Genomic DNA, 21,014 nt, shown 5'->3' on the forward strand with positions numbered 1-21,014 from the left:
ACCAAGGATGCACAGCACTGCGTGGAGCCAGGAGGAGGGCTGGAGATGGACATATGTGCTACCCACGAGGAACTGGGTGCCTTCCTACTGTGTGCGCATCTCCAGGACTCTCTCTTTCCTCCTGGGAAATCCTTCCTAAGGCCCTACACACCCCTGCCAGCATCGGCACCACATGAGGCGATGCCCTCATTTCTGTGGTCTTTCCCCACAGTGCAGTGGTAGGCAGCTGCCCTCCTGCCTTGGTGAGAGCCGTACACCCACCTCCAGCCCTCCTTCCACCCTCCACAAACCTTCCTTGTTGGAAGTCCTTCCCTGATCTGCATTTTTGGTCAGCTTTTCTCCTACCTCTCCCAGAGAGATGGGAGAGATGCGTGCAGTGCCTGTTCTTGATGAGCAGAGGACACGAGCCCAGATGTTTCAGAGCTGGTGCAGGAGTCCCACAGAATGCTTCAATTGTGAAGCAATGCCTGAGATGGGGGTCTTCTGCTGTAGTGTACCGCAGCGTGGACTTCATGCATATAAGACAGCAGAAGCCTTGAATATCCAGAAACAGGCTGATACCAGAGTGGCCACCAACAGCCAACTCCTGATAGACAAAGCTGCCCCAAACAGATAGCACTGGAGGAGCCATCTCTAAATCACATGAAAAACTACAGCAAAAACAAGCAGATGGGCTGGCACCGCACTTCAGCATCAAGTATGCAGGATTAATTACTCTGTTAATCTTACACAATACGATTACATATGCATCATCCTATTATCATTACAGGGAACTGCGTTCTAGTACATGGTGCAAGGTTTTGCTGAGGGTGCTCCGCTGGTCTGGACACCCACCTTGGAGAACCATTGCTAAACCTGGATACAACACACCGAAGCACATCCCTGTCCTTCTCTCCTCTGCCTTTGACCATCCAAACCTAACGTACCAACAGTCCCTCTCCTCAAACAGGCAGGCTCTGCTCAGCCACAAGCCGCTTTCTGAAGGAGTAGGGGTCAGAGGCTCCCACACAGCTACATGGAGCACTGAGGGGTAAAGCAAGTGTGTGCCTGTTTTTGGTTTTACTCCCCTATTTCAGATGTGCCCAAAGGCGGAAAAAGAAAAGGCCCCTTTAAATTTCAGATACTAACATATCAAACAGCGTAACTGCTGACAAGAGGGCTGGGCAGACTGAGAGATACAGGTCTTACAGACCAAATGTATCACTTTGCTGGTTTTCAAATACTCAACTCCCCCAACAGCCTTTGCATATTACAAGCCAGGCCTAACCAGGCTGCCTAGTCTGAAACCGTATTTAGTAACAGAGAACTGGGTTTGGCTGTTCAACAGGAAGACTTCTGAGCATTTCAAAAGGGGCTAAAGATTTTGTCCTGGCACAAATGGAAGGTAACTCTTCAGTTCAGTGTTACCAAAACACATTAAGAGAAGGAATATCTCTGCACTAAAAGTGAACCTGTGCTTGAGAGGTTGTCTTGGCCTTAGATTTCAGCTGTCCCAAAGACTGGCATCCAACCACGGCCAAAATAATAGTAGTCATTCACTGCTGCAGATCTGTACTTTGCACATGCACACAGAGCTGCCACGTGCTCCCACACCTCCTGAGAGAGGACAACTCCCATGACTACACAAGATCCTGCTATATCACCAGCCCACCTGAGGTCACACCCCAAGACACATCTTTATCCAGCAAGCAGAGGACTTTCACAGAGGAACAAGGACAAAAACAAAACTAACCCCCTCCCTTGTTTCAAAAAAAAAAAAAAAAAAAGTAGTAGTAGTTTTACAGGGGCATTGCTCTATGGCTGACCTGCTTTTTTGTTCCTCTATTCTATACCCAAATCCCACCTAACCAGAAGTTAAGCTGTCTCCAGCTTAGTTTCCTTCTTCCCCCATGAAAAAACCAGCTGCCAAAGATGCCCAAGGCAATGTGCCACACTTCCACTCGCCTACCTCCAGCAGTGTGTTACCACTCCTGCCAACACTCCCCAGGCCCCATACTGCTCCGTCTTGACACGCGTGCAAATTTTGGCTGCTCTCTGCCCTCTTTGGGGATGGAAATCTAGCAGCCCCCAGGCAGGCAGGCTGCTGGAGCTCTGCTACCCCAGCCCAAGCGTTTCAGTTTGCAATGCTAAAGGTAATACAACACTGGGAGGGAGAAGTGTTCCCTGGCCAGAAACAAAGAAACGGTGGCGCATTTTCTGTATTAAAGATTCAGGTTTTAAGCGGAGGAGAGGCGATTAGCATGTTTCCAGCAGAGGAGGAAGCAGGGAGCAACATCTGGCACTCTTGATGCCAGCAAGTTAAGGATTTAATGAAGCAGCTATACAATGAGGTCCTCCCAAACCTTCTTCACACGTGAAAACAGGCATAAACCCAGTACTTGTATTTGCAGTCAACTCTAAAAATGCCCCCTACCAAGTTAACTTTCCCATGCACAAGAGAAAATGGAGGGGGTCCCAGCATCACCACATTCCCCAGTCACTGCAATGGCTCAGGCTGCCCAGCAGTCTTGCTTTGCATGATCAAAACTTTATGGTGTACACTAATTGTATGCCAAATGGTAGCAGTGGTCACACAACTATTGGACTAATCAGGCCCAAAGCTGAAGCACAGAGCTCTAGAATATTCAGTATGTGATACGGATCTTTTGGACTAGTTCGTCATCCCGGGCGGCAACTGCTGAAGGCTTGCAGCACTGCGATAAGGGGCAGGATGCTGGTGGAGAAGAGTGACAGAAAGGGAAAGTAGTGGCACCACCAACAAAAGCACTTCGGGCATGTTCAGCAGAGGTCAGCTGTGAAAGCAGCCGGGTAATTACTCTAACCTAGCACCACACCAGCAATATACCTTTCTAGAGGACTGGGGTTTCTGGGGAAAGCCCTAACTGAAATGAGCCCGCAGCACACATCTTATATTAATTTTATGCAAGTCAGAATAATCACTGGATCTTAGACATGTATCTTTGGAGCATAACCAGTATGTATCAACACCTACAAGGGCTCCCACAAGAAGCAGAATAAATGTTGCATTTTGCTTTAAGAGAAATATAGGATAGTTGCAAGGGGAATGGCAGAGAATGCTTCCCATTTTCTTTACCATCCTCCCAACTCCACATGCAATACAAGACAGCCCCAGTGCAAACAGCAGTGCCTCTGAATGTACGTGGCCTTGTCACGCCGACAGCAGCCGTGCTCTTGCTGCAGGCATGTGAAAGGGAAAAGAGGGGCAGGGAAAAGAAGAAGAGCCATGGTCATCACCTTCATCTCCAGGTTCCTTTGCTTTCCACAGCATTTCCTCTCAAACCCTTCCAGGCAGAAGCAGATTGCCAGGTAAGATCTGCAGGAGATGCCACCACAGGGAGCACATCCGTGCTCTGCATGCAATTCTTCATACTCCCATCTCCCTCTTAATCGAGTTCTCTAGCCTAGGAAAGAAATTAAGGGGAAGATGTTAGACAGCCACATCAGACTGATCAGAAACCACCAGACTGGTGACTACAACCACCAGCTGGGACCACACCGCAAGTCAGCAGTGACATGGAAACGCCCAGAGCCTGCAGATGCTGCTGCACCCACACCATGGGCGAGGGAGTCCTGGGTAAGACCAACAACGAGCTGCCAACACCTTGTGCTTGAGTAAAACAGCACGCAGAGCCTTATTTTGAAGGCAAAATATGCTGCTGAAGACCTGCTGGCTGCAGATCTCCCCAGAGTCTAATGCCAGGAGCCAGGGTCGGGGACAACTGGTAATGCCGAGATCAGGGAAGCAGAACTCACCCTCAGCACTGGAGTTCTGGGTCCCTAAGGAGATCTCAGCAATACAGCCTGTATAAATGCATGTGCAAAGCCCCTCCTGCGGATCCCTCTCCCACTGAACCATTAATAGCAAAACCCACTGCCTACACTGATGCAACACAGCAGTGATGCACTGCACTTATCTGATGACCCTTGCTAGAAACACAAAAGAGCCTTTACAGAGTTTATTTTTCTAACCTCTCCCCTACTTCTAAAAGAAACTCAGCGTAACTGCAGCACATGTCCTAAAATCCTCTTAAATAAGATACTAATCACAAGACTGTTTAGCAAGTGAGAGCACACGGTCTGCTCAAAAAACACTGCCTCCCACAATTATCCTGCCCTGGGCAAGTTTCCAGTGTATGTGCATGGCCTGGCATATGTTTCACCCCTGAGTCCGGCAGCTCAGCTTTCTGCTTTCAGCAGGGAACCCAAGCACTCACAGCTTAAGGAGAGGTCCTAATATGCTGACAGCCCACATTATGCCAGCTTGAACCATCCAAGGACCGTAACCCACTGCAGCACATGGTGGCAAGGGAGGGAAAGCAGTGTGAAAAAGGTAAGCTTGTGCTTTACAAATTTTGGGTGATGAGGAAAGGGAGGAAGATAGAAAAAAAGAGTGTGGTAAAAAGCAAGAAAGGAGGAAGACAGAAAAAAAGAAGAGGAGTGCTCCTTGGTGCAAAGAAACACTGGCATGCAATGCCTTACCACAAGCGCTGAGGTCCCACCAGCGCCAGCCTGTGTAGGTTCTTGCCGGGTGAGAAAGAACGAAACTAAAACAACACTTGAGGGTTAGGTCAAAGGGGAGAAAAACAGACAGAGCTGGCTGCCAGACTGAAAAATACCTTTCTTTGCTTCTCCCAGCCAGCAGTGGTACCTTGGCACAGCTGCAACCTTTGAGAGCCACCTCACCCAGCGAGGGATCAGCCATCACAGCAAGCAATTAGAGCCACCCTCTGGCGAGGAAACTTGGACAGGCAGACCACAGGACAGCTGTAATGCAGTACAGGAAGGTTGGATGAGTAATGGTGAGCCTAAGCCCCAGCACATTTACATGTCAGGTTAGGAAATCCCCAGCCAGCGAGCTCAGCAGCAGGATCCCCTTGATGCAGGCTGTGCTCACATCAGGCTTTGTGGCCTGCAGTAAGGGCACATTTAAGTTCGGGAAACAATACAAACAGGAGAGAAAAGGGATGCAGAGGAGCACAGGCGGTCGAGCAAGCCCTGCACACCCGTCGTCCAGCCACACAGCACTCCTTCAGGGACATCACTTTTAAAAATGTATGACAATCCACCTCTGACTCCCCACTCCCGCCCAAGTCTGCCTTTATACGTGACTGAAAAGTGAACCCAGAGATGCCATCAAAGGCGTGCAGTTTCTGCCGTGGCAGCGCCTGGAGCAGCCGCAGAGCTGGAAGAGGAAGCGCAACAGCCAGGCTGCGGCTGCCGGAGCTGCTCAGCTGTCCGCCCACTCCCTCCCACTAACAGGGTGTGATGCTCAGAAATATTCACCAGCATCTCTGGGAAGTAAGAGGATCGAGGGGACATGTGCCCTTCACCACAGCAGGATAGTGACATTGCCTGCTCAGGAGCACCTCTGGCAGCCCGGCTCCTTCCAGATGTGCACAAAGCCCATGCTGAGAGCCACCAGCTGCAGATGGGCAGTGTCCCTCAGCAGAGCTCAAATCCTCAGCAGTTGTCCTACAAGCCATGAGCACAGGAGTGATCAGGCCTCCTTGCCTTCTGGTGAAACCCGAGTTTGACAAATTCGTCAACACAGCACTTCTACAGGGCAAGCATTTGCACCACCAGGAATACTAGCAGAGAGTTAACGGAAGAGAAGATACCTTGGAAGATGCCAAGTAAGTAAGGACCCAAAATTACCCCCTCACACACAACAATATTGTAGAAATTATCACTAATTTATCATTAATTCTTCTTCCCTCCTCAGACTGAAGATCTGTATGAAAAGATACTGGAGGATGCTGGAGGTCCAGTACCAGCCCAGGTGAGTTTATCTGCCTAAAGGGAATTAATTAATATCCTAGTAACATCCAGGATCCAGTGTGACAGGTATGTGCACTAACAGTCAGTAATCACAGATAGTGGGACCAGGAGGCAAAAGAAGGCAGCAAGCTTCCGTTATCGTTCAGCATCCCTCCCACTGGCAGCCAGCAGAGACTTATGGCTTATCTTCTTTCTCCAGGTGAGAAATTATTTCTCCTTCCCACCTTACCCAGCTGCAACATAACCAATTGCCTGATGACTGCTTTGGCAGAGGAAAACCTCCTGCTGCCTGTGTTCTTGTAAATGAGATTGTATTTGTTTATTGCTTAATTGTTAATGCTGATTCATCCCAAAATTAGAAGTCTTGCCACCACAACTCTTCTACAACATAATAATCCAAACCCTGCCTGTCGGGTTAATTACAGTTAAATGGAAAAATCATTAAACTGCTGCAGAGCAGCGCACCATCCAGGAGGGCCGCCAGGCCAAGCGGCACAGCAGCTCCCTCTCGCCAGCAGCGCAGAGCGGGTGCCAGCAGGGCCGGGAGGGCACCGACACATGCTGCCACAGGGTGTCCTGACAGGGAGCAGGGACACAAACACACACCACCACTAGCAGAGACAGCTGCACCCCCGGTCACATCAGTCAGATGAAGAGAAGATGCGAGGAACGAAGGAGCCTGGATAGGGCAGGCTTACCTGACACAGCCGAGCAGGACGTGAAGCCCAGACAAGGGCTCAGCCAAGAACTCAAATGAGATGCTGAGGAGCTTCAGGCCAGGGCTGGTCCATGAACACAGCTAAGGCAAGGACCTGGAGGTGGGCTGGGAACAAGCTTGAGAAGAGGCAATGGCTGGAGCAATTACCTGCCTCTCGGGCCACTGACAGAGCCCACAGCTCCCCAGGTCACTAGTGCCAACCAGCCAACAAGTCCTCTCCACAAAACCAATCCTCCCCACCGATGGTCCATAGAGAAGACAATGTTTCATTACGACTGCCTGCTGATCACTCAAGTGGCAGAAGTCTGTGCAGTGGACGTAGGAGCCCAGCCCCTGGCATAACAGCCCTCTCCTCTCCCCACACATCAAAAAAGACATTATAATCCTGCACCTCGTTTTGTCACAGCATACCTCCTTCACCCAGCAGAAGCACGTGCTGAAGCAAGGTTCTACCTGTTTGGGGTTTTTTCCACCAAATAAGTAAAAAAAAAAAAAAAAAAAAAGGTGTAGTAAGGCACAAAGGCCAGATAAAGTGCCATGAGAGAGGCAAATCAGCTGCCAGAGAGAAGTGATTCCTGCCTTGCTTCTGTTAGAACTGCTATGAAACCAAATAAACATCTTAAAATAAAATTTTCACGTCCCTTATTGCCAGACCCTTGCAGAAGGTCAGACCCATGGGCTGAGTTGTCAGCATCAGAACTGCATTTCACGGACATCAGAAATTATTAAGAGGAGTGAAGTCCTAGCAATCTCCCAGAAGAGCACCCAGAACTGGCTGGGTACCTTGTGTGTGCCTCATCTACGCAGAGATGCTTTCCAACAAACACACTGCAAACTGCAGATGCTCAGACATTTATGAGGAGCCCCACAGAGAAGCATACTGGAGAACTTACATTTCTGTCCTTGGGGCAGGGTTTAACTGCACAACAAGTAAAGCACAGCCTCAGAGGAGGGAAAAAAAAAAAAAAAAAAAAAAAGAAGAACCACAAATACACATCCGTTTTGCACACTGAGCAAGGCAGCATCAAGCCAAGAAGCAGCTGTGAAACCATGTAGTCAGAACCTGTAGCACACACCCAAGTCAAATTTGGGCTGTGTAAGTAACTTAAATGCTATCCTGCCTTCTGAGAGCCTGGCTTTGCAACCCTTTTGTCCTGCTACTGAGACCCAGATTGACAGCTGAACAATTCTACAAGGACACAGGAATACTTGATGAACCTGCCATTACTACAACGTAAACTGTTGCATTTATACATAATTTTTTGACATGGCTGATGCTTCTAGTATACCACCTCTGCTACAAAATAGAACCTTCTTATAAATAAATTATAATAGAAAATAAAATCAAAGACATGAACATAAGTCTGAGCTACAGGAATTCCATGAATTGCATTCATTTTCAGGGGACATAGCTTTGCTTGGTTTTGATGCCATCAAGAAGCTATCGTTGACCCTTACTCCTGCTTCACAATACTGCAGGAGAAAGACTTCAGACACCAACCACTGCTGAAGCTGAAGAAGCAGAAGGCAGCAGTTTCCAGTAGCAGTAGCACTGTACCAGCTACTAGGAAGACAGTTAACTCTATCCCAGCTGAAACCAGGACACAGGGGAAATACAAAAGTCCTTCCACTTTCATTAAAGACCCATTCCCCTTTATTTAAGCAAATTCTAGGACAAGCCTAGGGCTACTGCAGATCGCTGCAATTAATTCCAGTTACACACATATGCTGGGCAGCTTGTGCTTCGGCAAAAGAACGATCATCATCTCAGAGCAACAGGTCTTTGCAAACACTGGAGAAATTCAACGGCACCGCAGAAGACACAGAAACCCAAACAGCATCCTTTCTGCAGAAGAGAGGCTCAGCAGCCAAGAAAGCAGAGAGCGGTAAAGGCACTCACGTGGTGCCTTCGGCAGGGATTTGGGGATCATGCGATCACCACTGCTAGACCTTAACCTCTGCTACCCAGAACAGTGTTACAGCCCTCAAGGGCAGCAACTGGAAATCCAGTTACTGATTGCTATCTTGGCCATACGCCTGGGGAAACACACACCTGAGTTGTGACTTTATCAGGATATGCTAGCGAAGAAATCCCCCACTATCACACTGCCTTCCCGTGAACAGAGCTAGAAACTTGCCTAGCAAGTTCAGGCAGGGCCTCCTGTTTCCCACGCTTCACCAGGACACAGTGCAGTAACAGAAACACAGCCAACCCACACAACAGCCATGGTTCAAGCAGGAGCTACACCATGGCCATGAATAAAGGTTACCTGTGCAAATTATGGCTAATCCAATCTCTCTCACCCAGCAGCAGCCTCACCCAGGCAATATCCCAGCAGGATCCTTTTTCCACACCTACCAGCTTCGCAAAAGTTTCTCACCGCTTTCCCCAGACAAGGTACTGCAAGCGTGAGCAACATTTCCATTTCAAACCCAACTTGCTTGAGAAAAACTCAACTTCCTCGATCCCCCTCCCCAAACCAGAGCTGAAGAACTGCTTGTTTTCAGTGACCAACACCAAAGTAGCTTCTCCCAAGGCTTTTTTTAAGGGGGTAGTTTTTGCAGCTCATCTGCTCTGAACCCGTACACCTACTTTTTGACACAAACATACAGCTAATGGTCTCCTGGTAACCAGCTATAAAAAATTTCATTAGAACTACTGATAACACCAGCAGCTAAATTCAGTTCGGAGAAAAATAAGAAATATTAACTACAGAGAAGAGAGGCAGGATGTATCTGGACATTTGGAGGGGTTTGTTGGGGGTTTTTTCTTTGGTTTTTTTTGTGGTGGGTTTTTGTTTTTTTTTCAATTCTAGAGTTTGTTTTCATGAAACCTAAAAGAATGCAAGCAAAGCGGGGGGGGGGGGGGGGGAGTCAAAGATGCCCAAGGACTAGAGAGAACCAAAGCCCTCTAAGAGACGGCTCCTTAGGAACAATCCCTGCTATTACCTGGCAGGAGCTGAGAGGGGCTAGAAGGAGCAACACCGGCAAGGGGAGGTGGTTTCTTGGAGTGTATCGTTAGCCAGGCATTTGGGCAAGGGAAAAGGTGTGCAGATCAGGTGTTCTGGGCATGCCTGCAAGGTGTTCTTTAGGCTGCTGATCTAAGAAACACTTTATAACAATAGCAAGATTGCAACACACAGCATTAAAACGCGCAATAGCCTGTGGGGCAATCTCAGATGGGGAGAAGGAGGACATGATTACCTTCTTGCCCAGCCTGAGTGTTTCTAATACTTTAGAAAAGCAGCCAGTGATAGAAAAAGCTAGCCACGAAAACCCCACCACCAGCACAGCCTATGGTTACTGAAATCCTGGCAGGTGAGCTTAGGGCAGAAAGGGTGGGCCAGGCTCTCCAAAAGTCATTGTGGCAACTGGCCAAGAACAGCACGTGTTGGGGCTGCACGCTTAGGGGACACGGGGGGCTGGCAACGCGCTTGCAGCTGCTCCCTCCACTGGCTGGGAGCCCTGTGTAGTGATTAATCACACCCCAGGTTTGTTTTCTTCCAGATCAGAGAGTTACGGCAACCACGGGAGATCCACATGGTGGAAGCTGCAAAGAAAGACCCGAGACCTCCTGACAGCAGTGATTGGTTTTATCCACTCAGCCGCCGATCAGACCACCGCTGAGGTGCTGAGAAGGCTGAGTACTGCCTGATGGGCCGTCTAAGACTCCGCTTAAAACCCTGCCAACTGTGGAGCTGAGCCATGAGCAGAAGCAGCTGTGATAGAGCCAGCCCTTTCCTGCCCCTGCTCCTGCAACCTCAGAGGCAGCCAACCCACTACCGTGCCGACCTGCTTCGGTGCATGCGTGGCGGGACGTGACATTCATGCCTGAGAACGCTTCACAGATGTGAAACGCTGGCACCATTGAGATGATGCTTAAGCACAAAATTAAGCATTTGAAATATTACCTGCAGGGTTTTACTTGCTGTCCTCACCCAGCGAAAAACCTCAGCTCGGAGGTTGCGAAGGAATAGTGGGGGGAAAAAGGCATTTCTGCAATACTTCAAAAAAAGTCAGGCTTCCAGAGTGTTGTCTGCATGGAGACAGATGGGAAAAATCAAGCCAAATTAATGGCAGGTATGAATTTTAAAAGTATAAGTTAATATGCATTAATGACCTTGGTACACCCTCACATCTGTAGCTACGGCAAGCCCAAATTTCCTTCATTTCCATTCACTGCCAGCATGAAGTAAACTACATTTAATTAAGAGTGTCCACACTGAAACTTGACACCATTTCTGACATCAAATTTTACAACCAATCCTTAATTAAACTTTCTGAATTTTTCTCCTTGGATTGCAAGTATATGATCATCTATCCATCTAATTAAACAATCAATTAATATCTAATAAAATATTTATCCAGTTGCACTCCCCTAATAACGAGGAAAACGTAACCTTAGAACACGTAGTTCACTGAAATGCATCACTGTTGTCCATCTGAAAGAGTTGGGTGTTTTGCAAAGTGACGTTTACAAAATTGAGAGCAGAAAGGCAGAAGGGAGCTATGCCACACTTGAAAATTAACTTGATTTTTACCCCAGGTGCAGACTTGAAGGAGTTCCCCTTGATTTTTAAAAATGCACTTCTAACCACATTTGAAATTGGTGAGCTGCATCCACAGGACCTAAAATATTCCCTGTCCACACCCATGCTACGTTATAAAAGAATAAAATAGAAGACAGCAAGTAGTGACTGCTGTGAAAACCAGCAGATAAATCTAAAGAAAATGAGATTCCTTCCATGCAGCTCCCCCACCTCTCTGCACTTTTCAGATCCCTCTGTTAAAAGCAGGCAGCCTTGCCGATGGTTCGGCATAGTCAGCACAGCAGCGGTCCATGGACACAACACATGGAGCCACCGCTCAACGCCAAGTCTCCACCACCTTTTCAGACTCCTCAATCCATAGGTGAGCTCTCATTTTGCCAGATTCCAGACAGCTGTTCTTAAACACAAGTTAAATGAAATTTGAAGAGCCTGAAAATGTCAACGATCCCTCAGTCCCCACTTTGTATCATGAGCAGAAAGCCTGACTAACCCATCACACAGATCATTCTTGAATTTAAGTGTCCTTCCAGCATCGCTCTTCCTTCTTTTCCAGCTGGGCACTCTCGCATCTCTCAAAATACCCTTTCATGTTACAGGCACAAGCAACATCTATTTCTATCAATCCCATTTTTGCCTTTGGGAATCGCCCTGCCGCCAATACTAAAATACATCCTTGGGACTATTTCCTTCATCTGTGCTCCTGATTCCTTCAGCCTGAATCCCATCTCTGTTCCACTAAAACCTGCCACTGCAGTCTTTGTTGGAGGTAACTCACAGCATGTCACTTACTGGAGCAGAGGTTCCCCTCTATTATGTGTTTCATTCAGAAAGGTGCAAGGCAGCTTCCTAAGCAGAGTTACAGACTCCATCAAATACATGCTATCAAGCTCTGGAAGGAATCTGTTAAGGCACAACCGGTCGCTCTTTTATGATCTTCCCAGGAAAGCTCTGCTCTTTCATGGACACAAGCATTTGTGAAAAGTGGAACTTCAAGATTGCAAGAACCGCTGTTAATAGGAAACAAACTTCAAATTCAGCGACACAGTTATCTGGATGAGAGCAAAATCCATCCAGCACCTTCCAGACTCTCATAAAACACATACAGTATTTCAGTCAGACCCACCCATGAAAAATCAGCACAAGAGGAGCCAAAACACGACGTTTCCACCTCTGCTCCGTTTCTGCTAATGGACCTCACTTACAAAGTGCCCGACTCCCCAACAATTCTTTACACTGAATCTCTGCTGGAGAAATAAGAGCTGTGTGGAATATCAATATAAATATATAAAAAAAATGTAAACAAAACTATATATAGTTTGATCCCAACAATTATAATCTTGTACATCCAAACCTCTTATTTCCTTAAGGCCCCTTGCAAGCACAAAGAATGGCAGGACTACAGCCGAGTCATAGGGATAAGCAAGAAATAACAGTGATTATCCATCCCTGGATCGAAGTAAAATCTTTAAGTTATGCAGAACTATACCTTGGGCAAAGGAGAAAAAAAACAAAACCCAACCAAATAAATAAACATAACATCCCAACTTAGCTAACAAAGGATCACACTCAAGTTTTCAGTCTTGCTAGGCAATGCAACTCATGGCATGAAGGTATCTGCTCTGTGCAGAGAAAATTTTTATTTATTTATTTAAAATACAAACTAATTGCTTTCAAGACGCTCTGTGCCCGAGCTGCTCTGTTCAGAAGGCACAGGGAGCTCTACACTACCCCTCCGCTTGCAGCGTTTCCTGAGGATTCTGTCCTACAAACAAATTTAGAAGAAACAAAAAACTCATTTCTCTGGTATTGTGAGTTAAATGTTATTTCAAGATAAAAAGCAGCTCCTTGATATGAGTCATCTGCAGGGGGAAACCATGACCACAGATCTCTTTTAGTACCCAGGAGATCCATTTTAGAAAGTAGCTATCATTGCTGCAAGATTGTCACAGCAATTCCTATTGTCATCCCATCCCATTGGGTGTCAACACACTCTTCCCACAGACTAGGGTCTCTGCTGGCACGCGCAGGGTATTTGCAGAAAATCCAGTGAACGCAGCCAGGCTGATTTGAACCCCTTTGATTTTCTAAACAGCAAATGCTGTATTACAAAGATACAAAGGGCAAGCCATAATGCATATTAAAAACATTAATCACTGCTGTCAACAACTTCTATTTTGCTGCAAAATTTTACAGTTGAAAATGCAAACTGCTCCATCTATCGTAAGTGGGAATGGATGCAATATTTATGAAGGGAGCACCAGCTTGTTTCCAGTTTCTCTCACCCCCAGGAATCCCAGGCATGAGCCCAGGCTCTGTGAACAACACGCCTGCCAGTACCACGGGAGCTGCTGAACAAAGATCAGTATGCAACGTACAGACAGACAGACTGGTACCCTGTGCTAGATGTGTTTAGGTTCTCCGCTTCCTCCAGCAGCACAGGTGTACGTACGTACCAGCAAGTGGCTTCACTCAGTTAATTTTCAGTAGCTGCCAGTTCCCAGAGGAAACACCCATCAGGAGCACATAGAAATGTCAGCAGTCTGGCAAAGTGCTCTCTTCTTCTGCCTGTACAGACGTACCATTCCCAGGCAAAGGCATCTGGGGCACAGGAGTAAATGCAAAAAAGCGGAGGCCTCCCTGTCCTTCAGCATCCTGTTGGTAAAAGGGGGGATGTTCTGGGCAATGTTTCTTTTTTAAATAAAGATCTCACAAACTGACCTTTTTTGAGCTATTAGAAGAAGAATAAGCAAGATACTGTGTTGCAGCTTTCTGCGCAACCTTTGTTTGTGAACAGAGGTTGTGGTAACTTGTGAGCAACAGATCATGAGCAAATATTTAAAATCATCAGATGACTTGCTGGCAGAGCTATAAGTTCAGAGGCACACCAAGCCAAGCACCCAAGGCAGAAGCTCAGCAGGCAGCTTCCAAATGCTCCTGAGGGACCAACAAACCCGAGCTAAGCAAAGGCATGACTTGGGACCTGCTGAGACAAAAAACTAGAGGACAGACCTCCTACATTGCACAGAGGTGCTCAGCCATGCAGCCCTGTTAGTAGTTTCGCAGATGAGCTCCTAGCAGCTCATGGGACCAACTTAGATTTCCTACCCAAGATCTGCAGATGAACACGCTGCCATACACACACTCCACTTGAAAGGACCTTTACCAACCCTGGCACCAGTGAACACACCAAGAAGCACATGTGCAGTCTACGCCTACACGTTGGGAAGCACACGTACACTTAGTACATGCACTTCTTGTTGCTTCCCAGTGTCCTGCAAACTAAGGGATTTATCTTGCAGAGCTGAAATCATAACAACGGGTAGGAATGGGCTTAAGTGCTGCCTTAAAACAGCTAAGTCACTTGTTTGCAGACCCAGTTCTGGACCCTCCTTTTTATCATCGTTCACCTCATTACTCCAGGAATCAGAAGGAAAACTTGCCTGCGAGTGGAATAAGCAGATGTGCATTCGCATCAGTACGATCAGCAAACCTTAGGGAGAGGTTTTACGGAGGAAGCTTTGGGTTCACAATTCGCTAAAGGCTGAACTGCAGTGCACGTTTCAGAAAGGCAACAGACCTTGACTTTTATCTAAAAACAAGTGGCTCAAATATGTAAGTTTTCCAAGGTTTTTAATCACAGAAGTGATGAGAGCATCTGCTAACAATGATTCCTGCTGGCTAGGCACCTAGGAGCACTTTATACTGAAAGCATCTCGTTTCATCTTCTAGTTTTTTTAATCAGCACAATTATAATTAAAAGTCCATTCAAAGGAACCACTTATATTTCACACTTCATAGACAAGTTACCAGTCAAGCAGCACAGACTTCAAGCACATCTGAAGTCACCAGAATTTTAGTCAATCTGTACGTAATCTCAAGGAACATGTTCTCCAAACACAAAGATCTCCAGCAGTTGGGCCACTTTACAGTCAAAAACAAAGCCCTTCGTCAGTGAAGCAGTTACAGCAAAAGCTGTAATATGTAGGTCAGCAGTGTAAGAAGGGCTATGGTTAAGACAAAGTATCAGATTGATTCATAATGCTCTTTGATTGCTAATCCTGTGCAGAATTGTGATTTAGATCACTCTAGCAAAATCTGAGGGCTATGGAAAACATCCATGCATTTCATAAAAGATCATCAAAATGATTTTGTCAGATCTTTTATCATGATCTTTATGAATGTCGAGTTGAGAACAGGAAAATGACATTTTCACCAAGGGCTGCACGTGCCACTGAGCCTCTCCTGTGGAAAGGGAGGAGGACCACGACTCTGCTGCATCGTTTCTGCCCTTTCAAAAGCTGCCAACGCAACAGATCAAGCAGGTCAGGAGAAGCACAGGAGGTGGAAGAATTTGAGTTCTAACATTTCCTCCCTGCCAGCCAGCCTGAGAGCAAAGGGCAGGACAACCTGATGTGGATTTCGGCCAGCACCCGTTATCATCGTCCGCTTCCTCCAGCCTGGAGCAACGCAGAAGCAAGGAGAGACATGTGCTTCCCTAGTGTCTGTGGTTAAGATGCCGGCGTGGGCAGCATCATGCACACACTATCTTCGGCAAAGAGCTGCCCTTCAGTGGGTCACCTATGCTCTGACAGAGGCAGGCAGGGAAATAAGCCTCTGAATATACAGTAATCTGCTTCTGCAGCCGAGTTCCTCTTGCACCATGGTCTCAAGGACAGAGTTAAAGATAAGAAACATTACTGGCTGCGTCTGCTTTGCCATTCATTAGACCACCCCTGGCCATCTCATAGTGGCACCTCTCATTCCACCCATGCATTTCCAGCTTCTGTGACACAGGCATCTGCCAGCAATTGCTTCAAATCAAGATTTAAGTACTTGCCTATTTTGTCCCTAGAAAACTAGGTCTTGGTGAACGACGATGCACCTTCATTTCTGCAGTTTGGTTTTAACCAGGTTACAGAATATTTGCGAACAGTAGCCACCAGAGCAAGCAGCCTGCTTATCAAAGCCTCATCAACAAACGTTTGTTTGCGCAGGAATTGCGTAGAGACGATCATGTACTCCTCCTGTTTTCTGAAATTTAACCTCACATTGGCTGTCAGCAAGAGATGCATACACGCCCAGCTGAGCACTGCAGCACCACTGATAACGTGGCAGCTCACTGCACAGGACGTCGATCTCCGTTTCAGGCCAGTCACTGCTTTTGCTAGAGGCACACGTTTAGGCAGAGGACCCCACGATATACCCACAAAGCCCACACTAAGTCACCGCTGCTGCGTACAAACGCAGCCCAAAACAGAGCTCCTTCCACAGTATTTTGCCCACCTAAGGGAAGCGACCATAAAACTAAGGAAAGAAAGCCAGTGGATAGATTTATCTGGAGCCAAGATGCAGCCCCACGAGGCTGTCCTGTCCCCAACACCCACGGCGGCTGCGCCAGAGCTCCCCAAGCACACACACCTCGGCACCACGGAGCTGCTCGTCTCTGCAGCACCATCACCTCCAGCAGCAGCAAACCGATTTTGAAATCGTTTTTTTTTCTGGCTATGCCAGAAGAAAATGGATGATTTGTCTAGAATCAGCACTTGCATCACCTCCAAAGCAGTGGCTTATGCTGAGGCAAGGAGATGGGCTGCCCAAAGCAGAGGAGACCTGGAAAAAGGCAGCCTGCCCTCGGAGGTCCCTGTGCCTGCTGACTCCAGCCCCCACAAAGCCCTCACCCTCCAACAGCAAAAGCTGCAGCTAATAGGAAAGGTTTGCCTCATTAGATGCTCTTGGCCTCTGTCCCAGGGGCCTTCTGGGGAAGATTTTTCCTGGGAATATTATTCCTCCCAGGGAACATTCAGCATCACTCAAGACTATATGAACTCCTCAGTTACTCAAAGCTTCACTCAAACCTTCCTTGACACTGTGACCCAGGCAAAAGGGCACGGTTATGAAGTGCATGTGTACTTGTTACCTTAGCTTGTCCTGGACCCCAGCAGATGAGGACAGCTCTCCAAGATGCGCAACTAAGGGAGATAACCAGGTTCTGCAGCAAAAGCTGGGGACAGAAAGCTGCCTTCTTCCCACTCGGTAACACACTTTAGATAAGCCTGTCCCATGCTGCTGGGGTCTCCTTCCACTGACTCCCTTCCGAGAGCAGGAGGATGGCGCAGGCGTGCATCACGGTGCTCCCACACATTTAAGGTTATCCCAGCTCAGGAAAATCATTCTGCAATCCTTTGTGTAAGCAGGGTTATAAAATCCCGTTAGATTAGCTACCAACCTTTTAGGCAAGTGCAGTCCAGTGAGCATGCTGCTAAGGAAGGAGTTGTACATTGCAAGTTAGATTCATTCCTCATACATTAACAGGCAGCTCTGGTTTCTCACTCCCTCACAGCCAACAAAATTTCCTGCTACACCCAGCTGCCCCACAACGGCACCTTTTCCCTCTCAGATTATTTTTGTTTTGACGCTGTCAGTGATTAGATCCAGTTGCAGCATGCAGTTATGGAAACATCATCAAGCGGCAGCAGTTTCCATTCCTTCAACTCCCTGGGTCCCCTTCCACCGCCCCGATTTGCGGGGGGCTCGTAAATACAGCAACTGAGATTTGCCCCGAAAGAAAATACGAGTGCATGGCAACACAGAAAACATGTTAAACATTATTCTTCCTCTCTGCAGTCTGACCTGCTCTGAGCTATTAAAACCGAATCTAGCTACTTCTAAAATTACTCGCAGCGTATACCCCTTGCCACAACTCGTCGGTCCGTGCGGACGGACCCGCGCCAGCAAGGATCAGTTAGGTTCAGACGAGAGTAAGCACAAATACGAAGAGAGGAAGGCGCTGGAGGCACAGGGGACGTTCTTCGTTGGCATTATCTGCCACGGATGCCCCCGCTCGACCTCCCTCGGTGCCGGCACGGGGCAGGCTCCGCGGCCAGGATCGACCGGGTTTTCTGCCGGCGAAGCCCCGCCGAGCGGCGCCGGGACCGGGACCGGGGTCGGGGCCGAGGCCCCGCCGCTTCCCGCCCCTGCCCCGGGAGAGCAGCCCGGGCAGCGGCCGGGGCGCGGGGGCGGTGTCCGGCCGAGGCAGGGGAGACAAGCAAGCCCGGGCAGTCACAGCCATGAACAGCTACCGCTTAAGAGTTTATCTTTATGGGATTATACGGATAAAAAATAAAAATAATCATACGAGAAATTAATAAAGTTACGCCGCAGCTGAACTGGCACTTGTCAATCAAGGCAGCGCCCCGCGCCGCTCACTCGAGACCGCCCGCCGCTGGCAGGTCTCCCCCCCGCGCCGGAGCCGCCCCCGTCCCGGCCGCGCCAAGACCCCCGAGCGGCCGCGGGGCCGGGCTGGGGGCGGCGCGGCCCTTCCCGCCCTCCCGCGGCACCTGCGCCCCGGCCCCGGCTCCGCTGCCGCCTCCCGCTCCGTCACTCACCGCCGTCCAGCACCGCCGCCCGCCTTTGTTGCCGCCGCGACCGAGGCATTTAAGCCTCGCTCCCCCGCGCGGCGCGTCGCTGCGCCGAGGCGAGGCGAGGCGAGGCGGGGGGGGCCGGGGCCGCGGCCGCCACGGGGGGGGAGGCGCCGCCAGCCCGGCTTCCTCTGGCGGGGCCGGGGCAAGCGCCCCCCGCGCCCCCGCCGCCCCCCGGCGGGCGCTGCCCGCAGCCGCCGCCCCGCGAAAGGAGCGAGGTGAGGGGTGTTAGGCGGTGAACGGTACCGGGGGGGCTGGCACCGGTCAGAAGCTCAGGGCGGCTGCTTTCCTGGAAAGAGCCAGGCATTCAGAGCAGGGCAGCGGCGCCGCAGCATCCTCCTCCTCATCCTCCCGCCATGGCAGAGCTGCGGAGGAGAGCAACGGCTGCCCGTGACCAGCAGCCCCCGAGCCTTCCCGCGGGGTGCCTCCTCGCCCGCACCTACCTCCCCATCCCCCGCTGTAACGGAGGCGTCCTTGCCCCGGGAAGCCGTTAACGAGGCTGCAGCGCGACCGGTGCTACCGTTGTGATCGGTGACACTGTTCTGACAGAGGAGCGTGCCAGGGGAGAGGGTCTTGCTCGGTTGTCGTACTTGCCTGGGAGAAAGTTTCCCCATCCCCCTGCAGAAACCCTTGGGCGGGAGCACACACAGCCCTTCCCTGCCCGCCTGCCTTCGGGGAGGTTTTTTCTGGAAACACACAAACAGCGATTGTACCCCTATTATAAACACCGAGACTGGCTCCAGCAAACTGCCATCTATCTCAATCACTACAGCCTTCTTCTGAATATACGATGCAGATGTATCAATACTTCATTAGCAAGGCGCAGGCAGTTTCCCCCAGCACCGTATTTCACTGCCACCCCCGGGAAAGCCATCCGGCCCACGGCTCCGTCGGGCCCAGCCCCAGCACCCGTGCGTGCTGGTGGTGCAGGACACCTGCCTGAGGGCTGCCCACAGCACCGAAAATGGGGCTCACGCTACTTTCCGGCTTAAACTAGTTTCAGGCTTTTAACCTCTTCCAGCCTTTTCTATTTCTTTGTCAAACACGCAAGCACGAGCAGGGATCAGTGCGTGCAAATACATTTTGCCAAGTTACGTACTAATTAGGTTCCAGGCAAGCTAACATGATTAGCGTTATCATAAAAGCTTGAAGTCTGGAAAAGAGAGACCCTGACCACACAAGCCAAAACAAGGGTCCTGCTTAAATCGGCACCATTCCCTATTGGGGGGCAATCGGGGCTGCAGGACACGGTACACTGTACCTACCCTGGCTGCTGCGCTTCCACTGCTCAACTGGAAAGAGCAAGCAAACCGTTTCTGGGGTGTATCCATGGTTTTCGACCTTGAAAGGAGTCAGCTTCTGGTCTGGGGTCGCATCCTACAAGTTTGTGTCCAAATTTGGCATCTCACTCTGCATCACTCCCACCTTGGCAGCAGCTGATGTTCCCTGCATGTGGACCCCTCCACTCCCACAGGAGTAAGGTCTTCCCAAGGGCTCTCTGACATCAAAGATGAAACATCTGCAAAGACACATGAAGTACTTTGAAATAAACCGCCAGAAAATTGAAATAAACCCCCAGAAAAGAATTAACCCGCAGCGCTATTGCAGAATGCAGGTTCACATTGCAACGCTGTGCTCTCCCCAGGTGCTCCCATTAAGGCTGGTACCAGTCTGAGCCAGGCGCCTGGGGGAGAATTGAAGGGGGAGACATGGCTTTCGTGTGCGATGCAGCCAAGTGCTGGTGCCTCTCCCTGGCTGCAGAGGGGCTGGATAGGGCGCCTCCTGCAAGCAGGTTGATGCACTGCTCGGGAGCATCAGGGAAGCAGAGCCTGCTTGCCTGGGCAAGGCTGGGGCATGGGGCTCAGATCCTGGCTGGGTTTCCATAGAGCACCCTGTGCCTGTCCTGCTTTTGGCTGCGATAGAGTTAATTTTCTTCCTAGTAGCTGGTATAGTGTTACGTTTTGGATTTAGTAAGAGAAGAATGTTGATAACAGACTGATGTTTTCAGTTAGTATAAACACGACTTAGCAACAAGTCAAGGATTTTTCAGCTTCTCATGCCCAACCAACAAGAAGGCTGGAAGGGCACAAGAAGTTGGGAGGGGACACAGCCAGGACAGCTGACCCAAACTGGCCAAGGGGATATTCCATACCATGTGATGTCATGCCCGGTATATAAACTGGGGGGAGTTGGCTGGGAGGGGCAGATCGCTGCTCGGGAACTAACTAGGCATCAGTCAGCAAGTGGTGAGCAATTGCATTGTGCATCACTTGTTTTGTATATTCCGATTCTTGTATTATTATTGCCATTTTATTACTATTATTATTATTATTATCATCATTATTATTATCTTCCTTTCTGTCCTATTAAAGTGTCTTTATCTCAACCCACAAGTTTTACTTTTTTTCGATTCTCTCCCCCATCCCACTGGGGGGGGGGGAGTGAGTGAGTGGCTGCGTGGTGCCTAGTTGCCAGCTGGGGTTAAACCACAACAGTGCTCTTCAGGACCCTTGGCCGAGAGCGCTGTTG

General features: G+C 49.2%; 1 protein-coding gene across 5 annotated transcripts in view; it reads right to left on the bottom strand.

Annotated features, from left to right (window-relative positions):
• The window catches only part of ST6GAL1 (ST6 beta-galactoside alpha-2,6-sialyltransferase 1), a 49,520-nt gene extending 29,550 nt beyond the window's left edge, over positions 1 to 19,970 (bottom strand). Inside the window, exons 1-2 of one of the 5 annotated variants that reach the window (XM_069792013.1) lie at positions 19,751 to 19,970; positions 3,256 to 3,422 (exon numbers count right to left, since the gene is read on the bottom strand). Coding sequence is in view for 1 of the 5 variants with exons in the window: in XM_069792017.1 (XP_069648118.1) it covers positions 3,256 to 3,289 (34 nt within the window). In the remaining 4 variants the exon portion in view is untranslated. Of the gene's footprint in view, positions 1 to 3,255; positions 3,423 to 3,774; positions 4,023 to 12,190; positions 12,327 to 18,452; positions 18,555 to 18,928; positions 19,102 to 19,750 lie in introns of those variants that run through there. The other 4 variants (XM_069792014.1, XM_069792011.1, XM_069792012.1 and 1 more) reach the window with 4 other exon arrangements.
• Between the last annotated feature and the right edge of the window lie 1,044 nt (positions 19,971 to 21,014).

This window comes from Haliaeetus albicilla, chromosome 9 (assembly GCF_947461875.1).
Source record: "Haliaeetus albicilla chromosome 9, bHalAlb1.1, whole genome shotgun sequence".
In the NCBI taxonomy this organism is placed as follows: Eukaryota; Metazoa; Chordata; class Aves; order Accipitriformes; family Accipitridae; genus Haliaeetus; species Haliaeetus albicilla.